We start from the raw sequence: 18,440 nt of genomic DNA, 5'->3' as shown, positions 1-18,440 counted from the left end.
CCAGAAAGAAACCTCACCTTCTCTTATTAATTCCAACCAACCTTTTTCCCCACCATCCAAATCCAAACCTTTGAAAAGGCATAAAAATGGATACTACTAGGTTTCAAAATTAATTTCCTTTTCTTCGTTTTTCTCTTTTTGTCTTTTGGTATTCATCCTAACAACAAATAGTTCAAAACGACCACCCTTGATTATATTCCAAGGATAAAGAGTTTTCAAGAACTAGGGTCAGATTCTACACTTTGTTGGTGCACAAGTACCAAATGACATCAAATTTTAGCCACAAATTTTGACATCAAGAATCTTATAGTAGAATATTTAATCCAGCTTGGTTTTCAAACTGTGAATTGAACTCTCTGAATTTTATATGCCAAACCATATTTAACAAAATCTGACGGTTGCAACAATGTCATAGAATTTTGAAGCTCCTTAAATACAATAAATATGTGAATAATTCAACTGGAGTTGCAAACATACTGAAAGACTTCATGGAACATTTTCGTCTTCAATCATCAACTTCTTCTTCTGCTTCAATCTTCTGCCCAAATCCCCTAGGCCCAGCTCTTGCTCTTACTTTCTTCTTTTTGCCACCACTTTTCTTTTGAGCTGCTGCTTCTTTCTCAAACTTCTCCTTCTCTCTCTTCTGCAAGAAATCTGTCACAGCAATGTAGATAATCTGGAACCAAAAACACCCAAAGTTTAGCAACAACAAACTTTCGAAAAGCACAGATTTAGACTTGGGTTTACGTTGGAAAAATTCATTGACTTTACCCCAACAGTGAGAATAGACAGACCGATAAAGGCAATGAAGAGAAGTATAGAAATGAAGTAATTAACACCATCATCACCACTACTGGAAACTATCTTCTGGGAATTCTCAAGTGGGTTTGCTTCTGAAGGTAGAGCTGCTTCATCTGGGATTGCATAAATTCTCCAAATTTGGATGTTTTTTCTTCTGCTTCTCTGAAGTGGGTACTGTAAAATAATGGTCCTTTTGGATGAGATGGTGGTTGGTGAGGCAAGTGGCAGATATGAGTTATTGCGTCTTAGAAATAAGCAAGATTTTGGTTTGGGAACGGAGAGGAAATCTGGTGGGGATAGAGATATGGATGTGGTAGCCATGGCTCATCTGCTACAACTTCTCTCTCTTGTCTTTGCTGCAGTGGCAAAAGTAGCCCCAGTTGATGATGCAAGTGGGTGTGACCAAGTGGATTGAGCTCCTTAGAACTTGAGACTATTGAATTGGGTTATTGTTTGCTTTTCAATAGGTCCACTTTCTGAACTAGTAATTAAACCAGGCTGGACTAAATAGATTTGAAATATCAGAGAAGCCCAAATAGCATGAAGAAGAAATTAAGACTAAACCTACTTTGAAATTACATATTTCTATTCCAATTCCTAGAACAGTAATGCTAGAGTTATATCAAAATATAATTAATATGCTGAATGAAATTGTAATATTTACTTATTTTTAAAATATATTTATCTATTTAAAATTTTATTTATTTATATTTCACCAAAAACATAATGATACATGTGATTTGATTTGATAAGTATTTTTGATTAAAAAAAAAATTAACACTTATAGCATTACAGTTGATAGAATGTTCACTTTTTCAATTTTTGATCCCAACTCACTCTTGCTTCTTGCCCCGGTTTCGTCATGGTTGCATGAACTAGGGATGTTTAAGTAACAACCAAATCCATCCAACCTTGGTTGGTTTTTTAAATTTACTACCCAATCCAAATTGAACAATAAATTCAATCCAGCTTACTATCAATTAGTTTGGATGGGATTGGACAATTTGTTTATGCTATTAATTAAATTGGATTGGATATTATATTGGATTAATTAACTGAACTGGTCTTATTCCATTTTTTGTGCTTTCTCATTTTGGATTTTTTTTTTTGGTTGTAAATGTCCCAATTTTAAATAGTATTAACAGTATTCTTCTTAAAAAACAATAATATAATTAAAATATACCCACCAATGCAAAATAGCAAAAAATATTTATTTTTAAATATTTTATATACATAAGTCAATTTGATTTGATTTTGTTGGTTTTTAAAAATTTATAAACCGATCTAAATCGTTTTTCTAAAATATCAACTAAGTCAATTCAATTAAATATAGTTAACTATCTAATCATATTGAATTGTATTAAATTAGTCTATTTGGATTGGATTTTGTGCAAATTGCATAAACCTGACATCTCTTATCTACTTATAAAATATTACTTACTTGCTGTACCGTTTGGAACAAGGTATTTATACCCATTAAGATTGCTTCTAAACAATGAGTATAAAAAACAGAATTTATTTAATTTTTTAAAAGTTCTACGGAGTTTCAATGAGAGTTTTTTTACAATAAACAAGTGCTTGCAACTTATTTTGAAATGTACATAAAATAACCCAAAAACAAAAAGTTTCAAATCCGTATGAAACTTCGATTCCAATTGTCCGGACTTGTTATGTACTAGATTCTTATGCTAGATTCATTATAAAAAAAAAAAAAGAATATTTTTATGTTAATGATCTATATAGTTTTGTGCTTTAATTGAATATATAGAGATATAGAAATATTATACGGTATGAATCATCCATATACGAACGGTTCGCACTACTCATATATATATATATATATCATTAATTTGTAATGTTATTTGTATACGGATTATAAGTCATTATTAATAATGTCAATTTTGTTTATATAACAATCAACCCGGTACATTACTCCTTATAAGATCCTTTCAAAATTCTAATCCTATCAAATTTCTCTAAATATATATATATATATATATATAATATTTTTACAGAGATGAAAATAAATGAGAACCTAAATCCATAGTTGTGAGAGTGACAAGGAGACCAAATTGATATTTGTTTAGGTTTTTGTTTAATAAATTGACAAAGCCTAGGAAATGGATGTGAGAACTTCCCCAAACAAGGCAGGCCCAATTAAAAAAAAAAAAGAAAAAAGAAAAAAAGAAAAAAAGAAAAAAAGAAAAAAAGAAAAAAAGAAAAAAAGAAAAAAAGAAAGCCACTTGGGCTAACTTTTGATTTCACAAAACTCCACGTGAAAAATAATCCCTGCCAATCATTCTCTTCTTAAATCGTGCTCCACATTACGTCTTGGTATTTTTCTACCGTAGGATTCAATCGGAAATTTTGAAATTCCATCGCCCACCATCCATCAATTTTCAATAATCACACGGCTAAGTAATGCGTGTGTACATAAACAAAATCGTCCTGCGCCGCCACTAGATTCCCCATTTTTTCGCTCGCCAGCTGTCCACCAACATCCTGTTTTCCTATTGGTCCACCCACTTTATGAAATTACCAAATAAGACGACCCCAAAGAAGCAAAGTCGGTGATTAATAATTCGAAACCTTAAATTACCAAAAGTAACCTCGAAAAAGCGCAAGCTCTTTGCTTACCTGGCCGATTTCCATGGCCTTTAATTAGCTCAAAATGAACTTTTATGTAAACTAATCTCCAGGCTATTAGTGTAAAAACTCGCTTAAATGGAGCACGTCCTGAGCAATTGGTAGGTGTAGGCGTTTATATTACGTGGCAGATATGATTGGCTGTAAATTAGTATATGGACACGTGTCGAATAAGTACAGCGAGTAGTTGATCAAATAATTGGGGGTAGCGAGTGGGTAAAGTGGATAAAAGGGGCGAGATATTTAGAGGATCAAAAATATCTAACTAAGTCGTCCACGTTGGCACGGGCTGAAGACCGATCTGGAATCAGATATTGCACTTTTTAATGGTCTTTTTTGGGTCCCAAAGCGAATATAGAAATTTTTTTTTTTTTTTTTTGAAATTTTCATTTTTCTTTTTCCCTTTTCCCAAACAAACCCACTCAGCCCCGAATCTCACGAAATATCTTCCAACAGATGGTTTCGCATTCTCTTTCTCGCTCTCTCTCTCTCTCTTTCTCTCTCCATTTCCTTTACTTGTTCTTCTTCTTTCTCCTGATTTTTCTCTGACTTGGATCCGATAACCCAATCCGGTTTTGGATTATGACTTTCGAACCCTAAACTCTGTATTGAAGGTCAAGCTTTCTTAGATTCTTTTTTTTTTTTTTTTTTTTCGGGGGGTAGGAATGGGTGAGGAGGTGAAGATGAGCGCGTATGAAGGCGGTGTTGATTATGATGGTGGTAGTGGTGGTGGTGGTGATGACGACCGAGTTTTTGAGTGGGAGGCTGGGTTACCGAACACCAACGATCTGACTCCTTTATCTCAGCTGTTGATCCCGCCGGAGCTGGCTTCGGCGTTTAGCATATCGCCGGAACCATGCCGGACTCTCCTCGACGTTAATCGTGCGTCGAAGAATACGCTTTCTACACTACGCGGTGGGAACTCGCAAGCTTTCTCGTCCAACAATTTCAAGTCTTTCAACGAAAACCGCGACCCTATGGTTGTCGAAGGCGAAGAGACTGATCGAGATGGGTCCGGATCCGATTCCAGGAAGTCTCGGAAGATTGACTCTGCGGAAGAAGCCGATTCCGCTTTCCGCACAGAGAATTCGACCGACGACCCATCGGCTCGAACCCTCAAGCGTCCTCGGCTCGTTTGGACTCCTCAGCTCCATAAACGGTTCGTCGACGTCGTGGCTCATCTCGGAATCAAGAACGCGGTGCCGAAGACGATTATGCAGTTGATGAACGTCGAGGGTCTGACCCGAGAGAACGTGGCTAGCCATTTGCAGAAGTACAGACTGTACCTGAAGAGGATGCAGGGGTTGTCGACCGAAGGTCCATCGTCGTCGGACCCGCTCTTCGCGTCGACGCCTGTGCCGCAGAGCTTGCACGAGTCCGGTGGAAGCGGCCACTCGAATGGACATGGAAATGGGCACATGGCGGGTCCGATTACAATGCCGTACCCGCCGCCGATGATGTCCATGCCGGTTCTTGGTATGGCTAATGGTCACGGACACATGGGAATGCCGGTCGGGAACCCGAATGGTGCGACGGGTTATCATGGGTTTGAGTCGCACCATCCTTATAATATGTTGCAGCAGCGAGATTGGTCGGGAAATAAGTATGGTTCGGTGGTGCCGTACCCGCATGTGGCTCCCAACGATAAATGAAATCTTTGTTTTAAGATATTATTGACACCATAAGCAGGGGTGAGTGGGTTTCTTAGTTTTTGTCGTGCTTCTACTTTCCTACTTTACTATTTTTTATTTATTATGATTTTCATTCTCAATGGATTCTAGTACATAATTCATTATGGAGTCGATGAATTGAATCGGAACTCTATATAGCCAAAATAGGATTGTGGATTAGTTGTTTTAGTATCAATAGGCCTATTAAATGTTACAGACAAATTATGCTAATAAATTTTGATTGTTTGAAATTGTATAGTTGCTGCCCTGAAATTTGTTGATCTTCATGTACAGTGCTGTCTCTGTTGTTTCTATGACATGTTTTTTCCCGCTTTTTTCCAGTTTTGTGTGATTGTGGAGCCTTTTTCTTTTGGATGTCCATTTGGTCTTGAATTTTATTGTATTTTTATTAGCTTTGGTCTGTATTATTTTGGTTGGAGAGGAGTTGAGTTTATGCCTTTCAGAAGAAAATTCAATACTATATCGTTGGGTTGTGGCAGCTTCTCTTGCTGTCATGTTCATGGTGTGGTAGCTTTTCTTCTCTCTTCCCTTATGTAGCAAAAAAGTTTCACCAAGCATATTTTTGTGTAGACAGATTTACACCATCATATTGGTGGAGTTTTTATACTTTCTTACCTCAAAATATCCCCATGATAGTATATTAGCAAAAAGTTACAGATTTGAATTATGACTATTTTCAGCATTGTCATTCTTGGAGGTTTTTGTATTTGCAGTTTGTGTAATATGATACAGTTTTCTGTTGATGGCTGCTTATTAAATGTTTTTGTGTAGATTGAAAAGTTGAGCAAGTTGGTTGAAGCTAACTGTTGAATGTCAACCTGTAAGGTTGCTTGGTTGGTAATCCTGAACCTGACCGGCATGGGAAAAAGGTTCTTAGGTATTATGTGGAGATGCTTTATGCGCATATTCCAATATGATTTGGGAATTGGGGTTTTGTATAAACCAGGCAATGTGACAAAATTCTCTCAACATATATTAGACATATATATTCCAGTTACCTAGTAGCTGCAGGAGGTTTTTGGTGTATTCTGGTCTACCTAGTTCAAAGCAAGTCATCAAGTATATTTTTAACCCGTTCTTCAATTGATATTTGTACTCTCTTTTTTATTGATGAATGTGTTGAACCTTCTTTTTCAGCGGAAAAGCAAAAAGCCAGTAATAAAACTAAGCAAGAGTCTTTCAGCTGTTCTTCCTTGCTGGGCTGAATGCCTTTTTCACCTTATCGCCTCTTTTGTCATGTATGAAGATTCTTTCTGTTTCCATGTATTCTTATATTGATTTTTTTTTTTTTTGATTTTTTGATTTTTTGATTTTTTGATTTTTTGATTTTTTGGTGTTCCATTCTCTTCTGCTAATCCTCTAAATGTTTCTGCTTCCTCTGTTGCTCTTTTGGACTCTTGAGGTTGATGACAACAAGCGTATTACATGAATAATATTCCATACCATACGCCCTCTTTTTGTTATTTTAAGGAGTCTTTTAGATTGATACTATATCTATGCTTCTATAGTCCATATTCATGGAGCCATTTTAGTGCTCATTTGCTGTAAATCTGGACCCTCAGGCAAATTTCAAGAAAAGATTTTACTCGTTATAGTTGCTTCTAGTCTAATGTGTATGTTGCAAGCAGAACTTCTGACGGTTTTACAATGTTCAAGAAAAGATCTTGCTGAAATTTATTTAACCCAAAATAACTTTGGTGAAGAACTCATTGAACTTCTAACATCTTCATCTAGATGTGAACTTCACTGTGCTTCAGTCACAGTGTGTTGGTGTCTCTGTTCATATAGTGTTTCACCTTCTTATTTTTTTTTTCTTTTGGGGGGATTGTGAATGGAAATAGACAACTGAAATATCACTCTTGGTTGATAGAAGTTTTAAAATTTCAATAATCAGGTATTTTTTGTATTCTATTATTTTCATTTGTGTATGATCGTTCTCCCTTTAGTTTTACTAGGACACTCATGCTCTTTTTGGTGTCTAAAATTTGGTGAGGAAATAAATATAAGAGCATCTCCATTTTTATAATGTGGTTACTCTCGGAGTTTTCTAAAATATTAATGATTATCAGAATATTTTCTCTTAAAAGCTGGAGAAGGGGAGGAACTGCAAGCTGCCTCATGTTACTGAAAAATGTTCTGGGTGCTGAACCATCCTCTGCTTTATAGTTTTTGCTTTCATACCATGATGTGTACAGTTTCTGTATTTCCTATTTGTTTTTGATTTTTTTTCAAGTTGAAGATTAGTCTGAAAATACAAAACCTAAAGCCTTTGTGACAATATAGCTAGTATCATGTACAGGTGAGAAATGCTTTCCAACTTTTCAAAATATAGAAGGCTCAATATTTAGGACTGGTTATTAGCGGATTCACCATATCTGTGTTGTGACAAGACATGGAAGGACAAGAGAGGCTGATTGGGTCTACCCGGCTGGATATAGAGGAATTACAGAAAATAAATGAATTGAAGAACTTGGATAAAAGGCTTCTATACCCAAGTCCTAATGTATTTAACAGTTTGCCTGGACTCTTCTGCCTGAGGCTTTTGTTATAATGGTTTCAGAAAAGTAGTTTGTAATGGTCGATACCTGATTGTTTAACCTAAATAAAGGCAGCATTACTTCGTGGTTCTGTTTAAGTGTTTCAGGACCGTAAGGTTATGCACTTTCCTTTAGAATTCTTCACAGAAAAGGACATACATGTAACATATTCATTGAAGTGTGTAAGGTGCGAGTCCTCAATGATGGAAATCCTGTAATATATGTTCTGTTCTGACATGCTTTAAGGTTTAGGACAAACTTTTACATTGGTTAATGCTTTGTTTCAAAACAGGAGTGAGCAAAGCTTGGGACAATGGTAAGTTATATGAGGTTGTATTCTGGCTAGGTTTTAAATTTGCATGTTGCGTAGCTAATCGTTTTCTGGGAAGCAGTGATGTGGCATGACAATATGATGGTCTTCAGTTAGCATTCTCTATATTTTTATTTATTTAATTTAATTTTTAATTTTTGGATATTGGGGCTGGGCAATTTGGTCTTTAGACATTGCCACTGTTGCCAATAGCTTCTTCAATCTAGATGAAAGAGATAAAATGGCGATGAACTCATATGGGATATTAAGCAAGAAGTGAAAGTATAAGATTTTAAGCAAGGAGCGAAAGCAACCAAACAACTTCTAAATGCGTTATTAGTTATTAATAGGAAACCATCAGAATAATCCTAATCCTCTTTTATTTGTAGTTAACCAGCAAACTGACTTTACACCAAAATGGACTGTACTTCTTGTGTATGAGAATTGCATGTCTTCCATAATACACACCATTGTTAGGATTGAGACTTCCAATGGACTACCTTGTTAAGAGGTCATATGATCTAAATAGCCAGTTCAGTATACCATCCAACTAGTGCTGCTTTTCTTTGAAAGCTCTTCACATTCTCTTGTAAGCCGTTTTATCCTGCTTCTAACAGCTTCTCATCGTTAACACTAAAGGCAATCTTCTGCTACATATTTATTCTGTTCCATACTTTCTATTTCTTGTTTTTCATGAAATACAGCTTACACAAGGAAGTATTTCATCTGTTGTAAATCTGTTTAAACATAAAAAATTTACCCCTCCAGTTTCACATTCTTTGTTTCTTACTTTGTCAGCCTAACTCCAACTATAACAGTCATAGTCCAAATATTGTCCTGCTAGGATTGGGTAGACAAAACGTTGCAGCTTGAGGTTGTGCTATTATCTTTGAAGGTTCTATTATGAAAACTCAAAACGGCAAGGGACAGCACATATTACAAAGGGATATTCAAGAAACTTCAAAGGGATAATATTCAAGAACAAAAGCTACGAGTAGCAGAACACATCTGGAATTCTTCCTGCACTTTGATAAGCACCATTGAAATCTTTTTTGTGCCCATTCTAATGTATCAGATGACTTCTATCCAACTGCAGCCTGGAAATTTCTTTAGTTTTCTTCTCTTCATCATCTTTTTCAGCCTTGCAACATTACCCCAGCTGCCAGCATCAGCATATAAATTTGACAACAACAAATTGTTTCCTGCACTTCCCGGCTCTAGTTCTAACAAATGCTTAGTTGCAACTTCAGCAAGATCTATATTCCCATGATTCCTACATGCTCCGAGTAATGCTCCCCAAACAAACAGATCTGGCTCAATTGGCATTGCCTTGATCATATCATATGCCTCTATAAGTTTCCCTGCTCGACCAAGAAGATCTACCATGCATGCATAATGCTCTAGTCTCGGTATGATCCTGTATGTTTCCTGCATCAATTGGAACAGACTTTGTCCAAGTTCAATCATTCCGGCGTGGCTACAAGCAGTGAGAACTGCTGTAAAAGTTAGGTGGTCAAGTTTCTTTTCATCTTCCTTTCTCATCAGGTTGAAAAGCTCGATTGCTTCATTACAATACCCATGATTGGCATAACCAAAAATCATTGAATTCCAAGTGACTGTGTTCTTTTCAGACATCCTGCAAAACAATGTCTTCCCTTCATATATGAATCCACATTTCGTGTACATGTCAACCAGAGCACTCCTCACAAATACATCATCTTCAACTCCAATCACCAAGGCATACCCATGAATCTCCTTCCCACGCCTTACATTTGCCGCTGCTGCACAAGCAGGCAAGAGACTACTTATCGTTGCTGAAGTTGGACGGAAACCATGATTCAACATTTTCTTAAATGTATCGAAAGCTTCATGGTTTCGAAAATTTTTCACAAACCCAGATATGACTGAAGTCCAAGAAATAACATCAGGCTCAACTCCATTAACTTGCATCCGGTTGAAAAGTTCACAGACTATTTCTTCATTACCCTTCTGAGAAAACCCAGCAACCAAAGTGTTCCAAGTTATTAAATTAGGCTTAATTACTCCCATTGATTGCATTTTTTGGGCCAAGGCTAAAGCTTTTTCAGGCAATCCATGTTGAGCGTAACCCGAAACCATTGCATTCAGCGCAACCAAATCTTTCTCCACCATCATATCAAAGACCCGGCGTGCCTTTTCTACCTGTCCACTCTTTGCATACATATCAATCAGTGCGCTACTGACAAAAGCATCGAATTCAAACGAATACTTGAGGACCACATTATGTAGTTTCTCGCCAGTTCGTATGTCAGAAAGGTGACCGCAAGCTTTGAGAATGCTGGGAATAACGAAAATATTTGGCCTCAGACCCTCACTCTGCATCTCTGAGAACAGAACCAGCGCCTGCTGGTAAAACCCACGTCGAGCATAGGCCCCAGTGAGGACAATCCATCGGCGGATATTCGTTTGGGGAATTTTGTCGAACACTTTTCGAGCGTCGGCTGTTCTGCCACAATCAATGTAGAAAGCAATGAGCTTGGTGGCAAAGTGGGTGAGACGGGCCAAGCCGTTGATCATCAGGTGAGCATGGAGGACTCTTCCCAAATGCAACTCTCTATCACGACCGCACGTCTCAACGACTTTAGCATAGACGTCAGGTGAACTTTGAAGTTGACGGTGGATGATGGGGATGTGGAATGCTGGTTTGATAATACGACGACGCATTGCATGATAGCATTAGTTCCGTAGTTGAAGACGCGTGAAAGAACCCAACTTGGTTCTTTTGTTTGTTTTTTGTTTTAGGAACTCATTCAGGAAAGCTTTGTATAACACTCAAATCCTTCATGCTATTCTTCACCTAAAGGCGGGACCCATTTTCAAGACCAATGCTAGCCATTGGATCATTGGTTTTGTTATGATCTATTTTATTTTATTTTAAAGGGATTATAATATATATATATATATATATATATTATAAATTTGAAAAAAGGATTACAATATAGTATAATTCCAACCCACACTTACCATCACTCCCATTTCCCTTGTACAAAATGTAAATAATACCATTTTATTACTCAGCAAATAATAATAATAATAATTATAATACCATTGTATTACCGTATGTGACATTTTATATGTAAACAACTTTATCCAGCATTTATAAAAAAAAAGGGTTTTTTTTTTTTTTTTAATATATAGTATACGAAATATTATATTTATATATCTTATAAATGATACTTAAAAAAAAAATGGTGATAGCCTTGCCAAATAAGAAAAAAAAACAGGTGATAAATGATATCTTTCTTTTTCTATTAAGAAATTACTTTTATTAGTGGGTGCTCCTTGTAAGTCAACATTTCTTGGAGCATTTTTAAAAGTGTTTTTCAAACTAAAAAACATTTTATTTATGGTGAAAAGTGTCAGTAAACATAAAGAATGATATTTTTAAAATGTTTTCCAACTATATTCGCTATATTATACTTTTTATTTTTATTTTTTCTCTACATATTTATTGTTATATTAATTTTTTTAGTTTAAACTTGAATTATCTCTTAATTATTAACAATTAAAAATATGTTAATATGTAGAAACAATAAAAATTAATAATTTAAATATTATATTGACATGGAAATTTATTTAACTTATAATATATAATATTCAAAACAATGAGTAGATTTGAGTCTATCAAATTCATTTTTTATTTTAAGAAGTTCAAATGAAAGGTGTATTAGAATATATATATATATATATATATTTTTTTTTTTGATAAATAAAGTGGGTTAGAGCAATTTTTTTTGGTTAACAAAATATCTTAGAACATATTTTTAATATTTTAGTTCTTTAAAATAAAGCACATGATGTTTGAAGATGGTCTTAGTTGTTTAGTAACTTAATACCAAACAATCAAAAAGTATTTTACCAGAAAAAAAAAAAAACTAAAATATCTCTCACTATCTAAATAAAAAATTTTAATAATGAAAAAAATCAATTATTTAAATATAAATTTTCAAATTACCAAAAATATAAAAACCATCATACTGACTCAAACGAATCCTGGCCATTTCCAGCATGAGGTCCACATCCATATTTTATCAGATACCACATAGCAGTTGAAGGCTCAAAGTCTTGGTTGAGGCTTCCAAGAGCTCAAACACTGAAACTTACAGACCCAGCAGCAGCTCAAAAAGTCCAAAGACCGAAGCCAAATCCGACATGCTTCAACCAAAATCACCACCACTCACATGATTTTCTTGATGAACATGCATGGATTGGCTCCGCCTCTATCACAACAACCACCACACAATAACCTTGTTTCTTTCTTCAACCTTTTCTCAACATCTCCTCCTCCTGCTCGCTCTTCCCTTTTCCACCTGCAAATCCAACCCAAATCTTGGATACCCATTTGCAGATATAGCTCGGCGGCTGCCCCTCACAGGTGCCTCTTCTTGTTCTCTCCTTTTCCCTCCTCCACACCCAGTTTCTGGGATTCCAAGAGGAAAAGAAGAAGAGGCTTTCTTACCCTTTTGAGGGCGAGTCGCAGAGAGTCTCCGTATGATGTCTTAGGTGTCTCCCCTTCTGCCACTAGTGATGAAATCAAGAGGGCTTATAGGAAATTAGCTCTCAAGTATCACCCTGATGTCAATAAGGAGGTAATTCTTCTACTCTTCCGCTCCATACCCAATATTATAATTGCTTGTGCTTTCCATTTTTGCATTTCTTTTCTAGTAATTTGTATAGATTTTATGACTTCTTTGGCTGAAATTAGATTTTGTGATTACTTGTAGCTTTAGCCAATTGAATAAAAGAATAAGCTTTACTCCAAAAAATAGAAAAAAAAATAAAAAATGAAAGAAGGTAAAAAGAAGGATAGAGAATAAGGGCATATTGTATTTGAATTTATCAAATTGGTAAGAATGGTATATTTTGGTTGCATATCATGTTTGTTGTTTCATTTTGGTCCCTGCTTAACATGTTTTGAGAGTGAAGGCGAATTCAATGGAGGGAGCTGTTGTATTCTGCTAAAGTTGGCGTGTAAAAAAAATCCTAATAAGGTTCTAGATTTTGTTTATCCAATTCAAAAATTGAATGGTCTTGTATAAGAGTGTCTGTCGAGGGAAAAATGACAAGCGTAATAATCTTCCAGCCGTGCCTGTAGGTTGCACCGTTGCACTATGTTGGATGCTGCTTTTTAATCTAATCTTCTGATTTTTTGAGACACTTACCTATTCATACATCACTTTGTGACTGTATTGTCCATATGTTTTATTCTCTTATCATCTCCACTTTACTTATTGTGTTTTAAAGAATTGTCATCGTTTTGATTGTTTTGCTTTGCCCTTAATGGTATTTCATAGTCCCAAATCTCTTGTTGCACAGGCAAATGCACAGGAGAAATTTATGAGAATCAAACATGCATATAATACTTTGCTGAATTCAGAATCTCGTAGGAAATATGATTATGGAAAACAAGGGTCTGATTTTTCGTATTCTTCTCAAAGAAGTAAAAGTACGGCGACACAAGATGAAGAAGAGTTTTATGGATTTGGTAAGATCAATATTCTCATAAAACCCAATTGATGTTTACCAAACTACAAAAACATAAGCTAGTTAACTGGATTGAAGAATTTTTCTTTAAAGATTAAAATGCCAGATCAACAACTAACAACTTAGTCAGATCCATAGTAAAGGAAGTTCTCTAATGCAACTTAGTTTAATTGGTCTAATTGCCTTGTTACTTACATCCTCGTCTATGACATTAGTTCATGTCAGTATATATATATATATATATATATTTTTTTTTTTTTTTTGTTTTGTCTGCCATATTGATCTTTTGCCCTGGTGGTTAGTCCTGAAACAGTCAACGAGTTTTCTGATTTACTGCTGTTGAACACCGCCTATTTCATACTTAGGATTGCTTTTCCATGTTCTTATAAGTAATGCCTTCATGCTGCAGGTAATTTTTTGAGAGATGTTCAAATAACACTAGGTAGAATTTGACAATGAAGTTTACTTGCATCTTTTAGAATTACACTGGATGAAATATTTCTTTACCTGAAAGTATAGTCATTTAAAAATGCTTTGTTGTTACAGAGGACTTTTTCAAAGATCTCCAAGAAGAATTTCGGAACTGGGAAACAACTGCTGCTTCGCAAGGAAAGCCAAAGAGTCTGTGGGAGGAACTGGCGGTGAGATTTAAGTTGACTTTGGGAATTCAAATTTATAATCTTGAACATTATACCCATGGACACCTCTCTTTATTTGAACTTTGTAGGAAATTGGAGAAGAATTTGTGGAATTTCTTGAGAAGGAACTCAACATATCAGATTCAGAGCTAGAAACAGATGACAACAATGAAGGGTCTCAGAAAGGAAGCGCTTTTAAAAGTTCAGGGGCTCAGAATACAACAAGTGGCAATCAAAATATAAGTAAAGAGAGCAGCATCGAGGATAACATTGATGAGATAGAAGCTACTCTTGCTCAGTTAAAAAGGGAACTGGGTTTGTAGCAGTAACATGCAGTTTCACATAGAGGGTGGAGTAAAATTGTCATCATCATCTTAAACATTTAGGCAAAAATGATGATTTTAGAATCTCAGGCTTTATATTTCAGGAAGTGAGTGTTCAACAAGTGCCTTGTCTGCACCCACTACAGAAGAATTTTGCCTCCACTTATTTGTTTCGGAGTGCTCGATGTATTATTGTTTCTATAGCTTATTATTTGTTGCAGTTGCAGAAATAATGGTTAGCAATCTCCTCAAATGAGGGTATTATAAGATTTGGCTTCATTAAATCTGCTTCTGCGTTGATGAATAATATCCACATAATTGCTGTAATTTTTTGCTCAATGATCTTATTATTTTACAATACGAATATTATATATATGCACAAACCGATGCAGAGAAACACACGCAAAACATATCAAATACAAAACACATATTAGAGGCTTCCTTTATTTATTTTATTTATTTAATTTTTTGCTTCCAATAAATGGGGATGTGTATGAGGAGATACTGTCCTTCCAAAACCCTCGAAAACTGTCTCACTCCAATCTAAATGCAAAGAAATATCACATTCCTCAACACCGTTGGGTTACATAGACATGGAATAAAAGCTTAACCACAAAGTACTAGAGTAACTCCAGGAGGTGGATCAAGATACTATCAACACGATAGAATATTTAAAACAGAAGAAAAGAAGTCACGCATATTCAAAAGACAAAAAAAATATATATATATAGATTCCCACTCCATTAGAACCATATGTCTACTTCAAATTCAACTCGTCAGAAGTTTAACCAATAACATCTTCCACTACTTTCTTTTCTTTTCTTCTTCAAAATATAAAACGCCCAATTTAAACAAAAATCTTAAGAATCTAATCACATCTCAAAATCTCTCTCCAAATCGGAAGAATAAGGCACCAGTGCCGGAGTTATGATCAACAGCATACTCTGCTCGTACAAGACCTAATTTGATACCAGCTCCGTAAGATGAACCGTGACCCATTCGCCTATACACCTCTGTTGGGTTCCCCTTGACATCCTTTGAACTTCCTAGATCATTGCCATGTTCTGCAAATGCATACACATGTGTTCCTCTGACTGGTATACGTAGCTCAGCTGCAAGCTGTATTTTAGCATTTGGATGCAGAAAAGATAAATTAGAATTGTTTTGCCTCTCTCAGTGCAAATTTTAGAGGCGTAACCATAATCTACAATATTTTCATTTATAATTGTAACTGATTAATTATTTATCTTTTTCCCACTAAAATAATGAAGACTGTTCACATGATTTTCTTCACTAATTCTTACCTCAAGGATATTTCTTGCTGCGCCTATCTCACCCATGTTGTAGCCTCTGACAGAATATGGCCCCCCAAGGGTAAAAGCATCATAACTTGGAAGGTCGCCCACACAGCCACCATAGTGGCCATGAAGCACAAGCACTGGTGGGGGTGGTTTACCAGCACCTTCCTCCACTTGCTTCAACTGGAAGAATTGTGTCAATGTTAACTGGTGGCGGTTAAAGAATGGAAACTTGCTGCCAATGCCGAGACCTTGGTCTACCTGCAGCATTGTACAAAGAGCTCATAAGCTAGCTTGAGAACAAAAATATTGAAACAGATAGGTCAGTAGAACTGGAAGACAACATACACTGCTGTATTTAAAAACATGCACACTAGTTGCAGACTAAGAAAACATCTCAAATTTCAATACATAACATCTACTACACAGAACAAAAATAGCTTTAAGGACAAAAGAAGCTTTTTCGATTAATCAAAGACCATATAGAGCTGTTCCCAATGTTAGCAACTACAATATGAACATCTTTTATAAATTATTGAGCCTGAAATCCTACATCCTTTGGATAAACCAACCATACAGAGAAGCTTGAATCCAAGTTCCTGGACCTTCAGGGCTTCCAGAAAAAAGGTAATTTCTTATAGAAGCACAGAATTCTAAAAAAGGCTTTGTTTCTAAAGAATTTTTATTGCTCTCTCATTTTCAGGAATATATAAGAACAAAGGCACAGAAGAAAGATAAGGCTTCCTAGTCCAAGTTATCAAAAGCAGGATAAAAGTCACAAGAAAATGTTCTCACCTGGAAAACATTTCTCTGACCAACTATTGCCCCATTTACAAACTTAGTATTATCACGTGTGATATTTGCCTGCAAAAAGGCCATACGATCATATTTTTATTATTATATGTACAAGTAGGTTTATTTTCCCACTTTTTATGTTCGGACTGCACTACATTATGCGGATGGCTTGCAGATATACTACCCTTTTCTAAATTATTTTTGGGTTAATAAATCTTTGTGTTTTTGAACTATATTCTCTAACATATTTTGCACTTTGCAAACTAAACTGCAAACGAACTCATAGTATCTTATAAACCATTATTTCTTTGTCATTGGAGTTTAGATGAATTTGACATAGATAATCATTCAAATCTTAAATAATGACATTTATTCTATTTCATTTCATTATTAATAATTAATTTTATTAAATATATTAGGCAAAATTATATGATTGGACTAAAATGGTAAAGAAATAATAGTAAGGCAAAGTGATGAATTTTGTCTTTGGAGAATAAAAGAGCAAAATGTGTCATGTTTTAGAAAAGCAAAGTGTTATGATGCTGCAGTGAGAAGCAGTGGAAGCTATTTGGCGATGATAGCTCGAGTTAAGGAAGGAAAAGTGCTGTACATTCATACCATTAAATCAATTATATATACATATATATATTTATGAAGTGGCTGAGTTGGAAGCGGTAGAGAAGGCCTCGAAGGTGGCTTACGCACAAGGGTGGTCTAGGATGATAGTGGAAGCAAACGCACTTACAGTGGTGAATGCCTTGAATAGGAAAGAATGTAGTTCTTTGCCTTGAATGGGAAAGAATGTAGTGCATTCACCTTTTCATCAAAAAAAGAAAAAAAGAAAAAAATGTAGTTCATTCACCCAAAAAAGGGAAAGAATGTAGTTCTTTGCATTGGACTTCCGAAGGCCTTTTTAATGATATTTTGTTGCTGTCTCAAAACTTTAATTGCTGTAATTTTTTGCTTGGACCCCTAGATTGATTAGCTAATAAAAGGGCTATAGTGTGTGTAAATGGGCGGCATCCCAACTTTTGTTTGGTCCAATGGATCTAAGTTGGTTGCCGATCTTTTATGTCAATTGTATGATCTAGGAGAATGTTTCTAAAAAAGCTTTATTAGTTTAGATTTTGTTGTGTAACTATTTTTTGTTTGTTTCAATGAATTTTAATTTCAAACGGATAAAAAAAAAAGAAAAAAAAAATAAAAAAGAGTAAAGTGTTATTTACCATATAATATGTATGCGTGAAATTTGCAAAGATTAGTCATTCCGTCCAAAAGTCTACTTTTTATTATTATTATTATTATTTTTTTTTTTGGTAATAAAAATAAATCTTCCTTTTACTATAGTAGAAAATTACCTACATAATTCACATTATATGTACATATATATTTTCTGGGGGCGCATAAACCGTTGGAAAAGAATGATCATATGGTATTTTATCTCTAGTTGAACATCACCACAATAGCTTATTACCATTTAAAGAATTTAACTTATGAGATTTTTTTTTTTTTTAACTAATAAGACCTTTTTTTTAAAGTTAAATTTTACTCAGTAATAAAAATTCATAATCAAGTAAATATCAAGAGACCATAATCTATTCAATGTGATATGAGAGATTAAAAATATATTTGCTAGGAGATAGATGAACTTAAAAAAAAAAAAAAAAGTTTAAAAGAGAGAAAGGATGAGGATGAAATACAAACTGTGTTTTATTATTATTTTTTTAATGAGAGATACAAAATTTGTTGTTTTGTACAAAACGTGGAAGATGATAAAACAAATGATACGTAAACTTTATAAATTGGAGAACATTTACCAAATAAATTTATCAAATAATACGTATTAATATTTTATTGATTTTTATTTTTTTTTAAAAA

The 18,440-nt window shown here is 34.9% G+C and overlaps 5 protein-coding genes across 10 annotated transcripts; 2 read left to right on the top strand and 3 right to left on the bottom strand.

The window, feature by feature from the left end:
- Positions 1-343: 343 nt before the first annotated feature.
- LOC107411001 (uncharacterized) lies at positions 344-1,213 on the bottom strand. The gene is made up of 2 exons (XM_016018507.4): positions 772-1,213; positions 344-676 (listed from the first exon to the last, which is right to left on the bottom strand). Exons 1-2 carry the CDS (start codon positions 1,120-1,122, stop codon positions 506-508), a joined length of 522 nt encoding a protein of 173 aa, XP_015873993.3. The 5' UTR covers positions 1,123-1,213; the 3' UTR covers positions 344-505.
- Positions 1,214-3,826: 2,613 nt separating this feature from the next.
- LOC107411020 (transcription factor PCL1) lies at positions 3,827-7,912 on the top strand. Of its 5 annotated transcripts, none has more exons than XR_009634460.1 (4): positions 3,828-5,138; positions 5,910-6,015; positions 6,276-6,376; positions 7,438-7,912. XR_009634460.1 is itself a non-coding variant. In XM_016018524.4 (2 exons), exon 1 carries the CDS (start codon positions 4,113-4,115, stop codon positions 5,097-5,099), a length of 987 nt encoding a protein of 328 aa, XP_015874010.1. In that variant the 5' UTR covers positions 3,828-4,112; the 3' UTR covers positions 5,100-5,138; positions 7,438-7,912. The 5 variants fall into 5 exon arrangements, 2 of the variants coding, with proteins under 2 accessions (XP_015874010.1, XP_048324286.1); XR_001580845.4 differs by having other exon boundaries at positions 5,910-6,197; XR_001580846.4 differs by lacking the exon at positions 5,910-6,015 and having other exon boundaries at positions 3,827-5,138.
- On the bottom strand, positions 7,435-10,855 carry LOC107411019 (pentatricopeptide repeat-containing protein At5g59600). The gene has a single exon (XM_016018523.4). The coding sequence runs from the start codon at positions 10,686-10,688 to the stop codon at positions 9,057-9,059; it is 1,632 nt and encodes a 543-aa protein (XP_015874009.1). The 5' UTR covers positions 10,689-10,855; the 3' UTR covers positions 7,435-9,056.
- Positions 10,856-12,008: 1,153 nt separating this feature from the next.
- On the top strand, positions 12,009-14,808 carry LOC107410983 (uncharacterized). Of its 2 annotated transcripts, XM_016018484.4 has the most exons (5): positions 12,009-12,613; positions 13,341-13,509; positions 13,918-13,950; positions 14,055-14,149; positions 14,236-14,808. In XM_016018484.4, exons 1-5 carry the CDS (start codon positions 12,206-12,208, stop codon positions 14,467-14,469), a joined length of 939 nt encoding a protein of 312 aa, XP_015873970.3. In that variant the 5' UTR covers positions 12,009-12,205; the 3' UTR covers positions 14,470-14,808. The 2 variants fall into 2 exon arrangements, with proteins under 2 accessions (XP_015873970.3, XP_015873971.3); XM_016018485.4 differs by lacking the exon at positions 13,918-13,950 and having other exon boundaries at positions 12,010-12,613.
- A 368-nt stretch (positions 14,809-15,176) lies between these two features.
- LOC107411029 (protein TOC75, chloroplastic) lies at positions 15,177-16,649 on the bottom strand. The gene is made up of 3 exons (XM_060812085.1): positions 16,563-16,649; positions 15,774-16,028; positions 15,177-15,588 (listed from the first exon to the last, which is right to left on the bottom strand). Exons 1-3 carry the CDS (start codon positions 16,644-16,646, stop codon positions 15,349-15,351), a joined length of 579 nt encoding a protein of 192 aa, XP_060668068.1. The 5' UTR covers positions 16,647-16,649; the 3' UTR covers positions 15,177-15,348.
- Between the last annotated feature and the right edge of the window lie 1,791 nt (positions 16,650-18,440).

Source organism: Ziziphus jujuba, chromosome 10 (genome assembly GCF_031755915.1).
Source record: "Ziziphus jujuba cultivar Dongzao chromosome 10, ASM3175591v1".
NCBI lineage: Eukaryota > Viridiplantae > Streptophyta > Magnoliopsida > Rosales > Rhamnaceae > Ziziphus > Ziziphus jujuba.
This window is presented reverse-complemented; position numbering and strand designations above follow the sequence as displayed.

What these genes read in the sequence shown, in the direction of transcription:
- LOC107411001 (XM_016018507.4), bottom strand. Translation starts at nt 1,122, where the DNA reads ATGGCTACCACATCCATATCTCTATCCCCACCAGATTTCCTCTCCGTT. An exon ending in TGTCTATTCTCACTGTTGGG is followed by an intron (nt 677 to 771) that starts GTAAAGTCAATG and finishes TTTTGGTTCCAG; the next exon opens with ATTATCTACATTGCTGTGAC.
- LOC107411020 (XM_016018524.4), top strand. Translation starts at nt 4,113, where the DNA reads ATGGGTGAGGAGGTGAAGATGAGCGCGTATGAAGGCGGTGTTGATTAT.
- LOC107411019 (XM_016018523.4), bottom strand. Translation starts at nt 10,688, where the DNA reads ATGCGTCGTCGTATTATCAAACCAGCATTCCACATCCCCATCATCCAC.
- LOC107410983 (XM_016018484.4), top strand. Translation starts at nt 12,206, where the DNA reads ATGATTTTCTTGATGAACATGCATGGATTGGCTCCGCCTCTATCACAA. An exon ending in AGAAGAGTTTTATGGATTTG is followed by an intron (nt 13,510 to 13,917) that starts GTAAGATCAATA and finishes TTCATGCTGCAG; the next exon opens with GTAATTTTTTGAGAGATGTT. An exon ending in AGATGTTCAAATAACACTAG is followed by an intron (nt 13,951 to 14,054) that starts GTAGAATTTGAC and finishes TTGTTGTTACAG; the next exon opens with AGGACTTTTTCAAAGATCTC.
- LOC107411029 (XM_060812085.1), bottom strand. Translation starts at nt 16,646, where the DNA reads ATGGCCTTTTTGCAGGCAAATATCACACGTGATAATACTAAGTTTGTA. An exon ending in GTCAGAGAAATGTTTTCCAG is followed by an intron (nt 16,029 to 16,562) that starts GTGAGAACATTT and finishes ACAATGCTGCAG; the next exon opens with GTAGACCAAGGTCTCGGCAT. An exon ending in CAGCAAGAAATATCCTTGAG is followed by an intron (nt 15,589 to 15,773) that starts GTAAGAATTAGT and finishes GCTAAAATACAG; the next exon opens with CTTGCAGCTGAGCTACGTAT.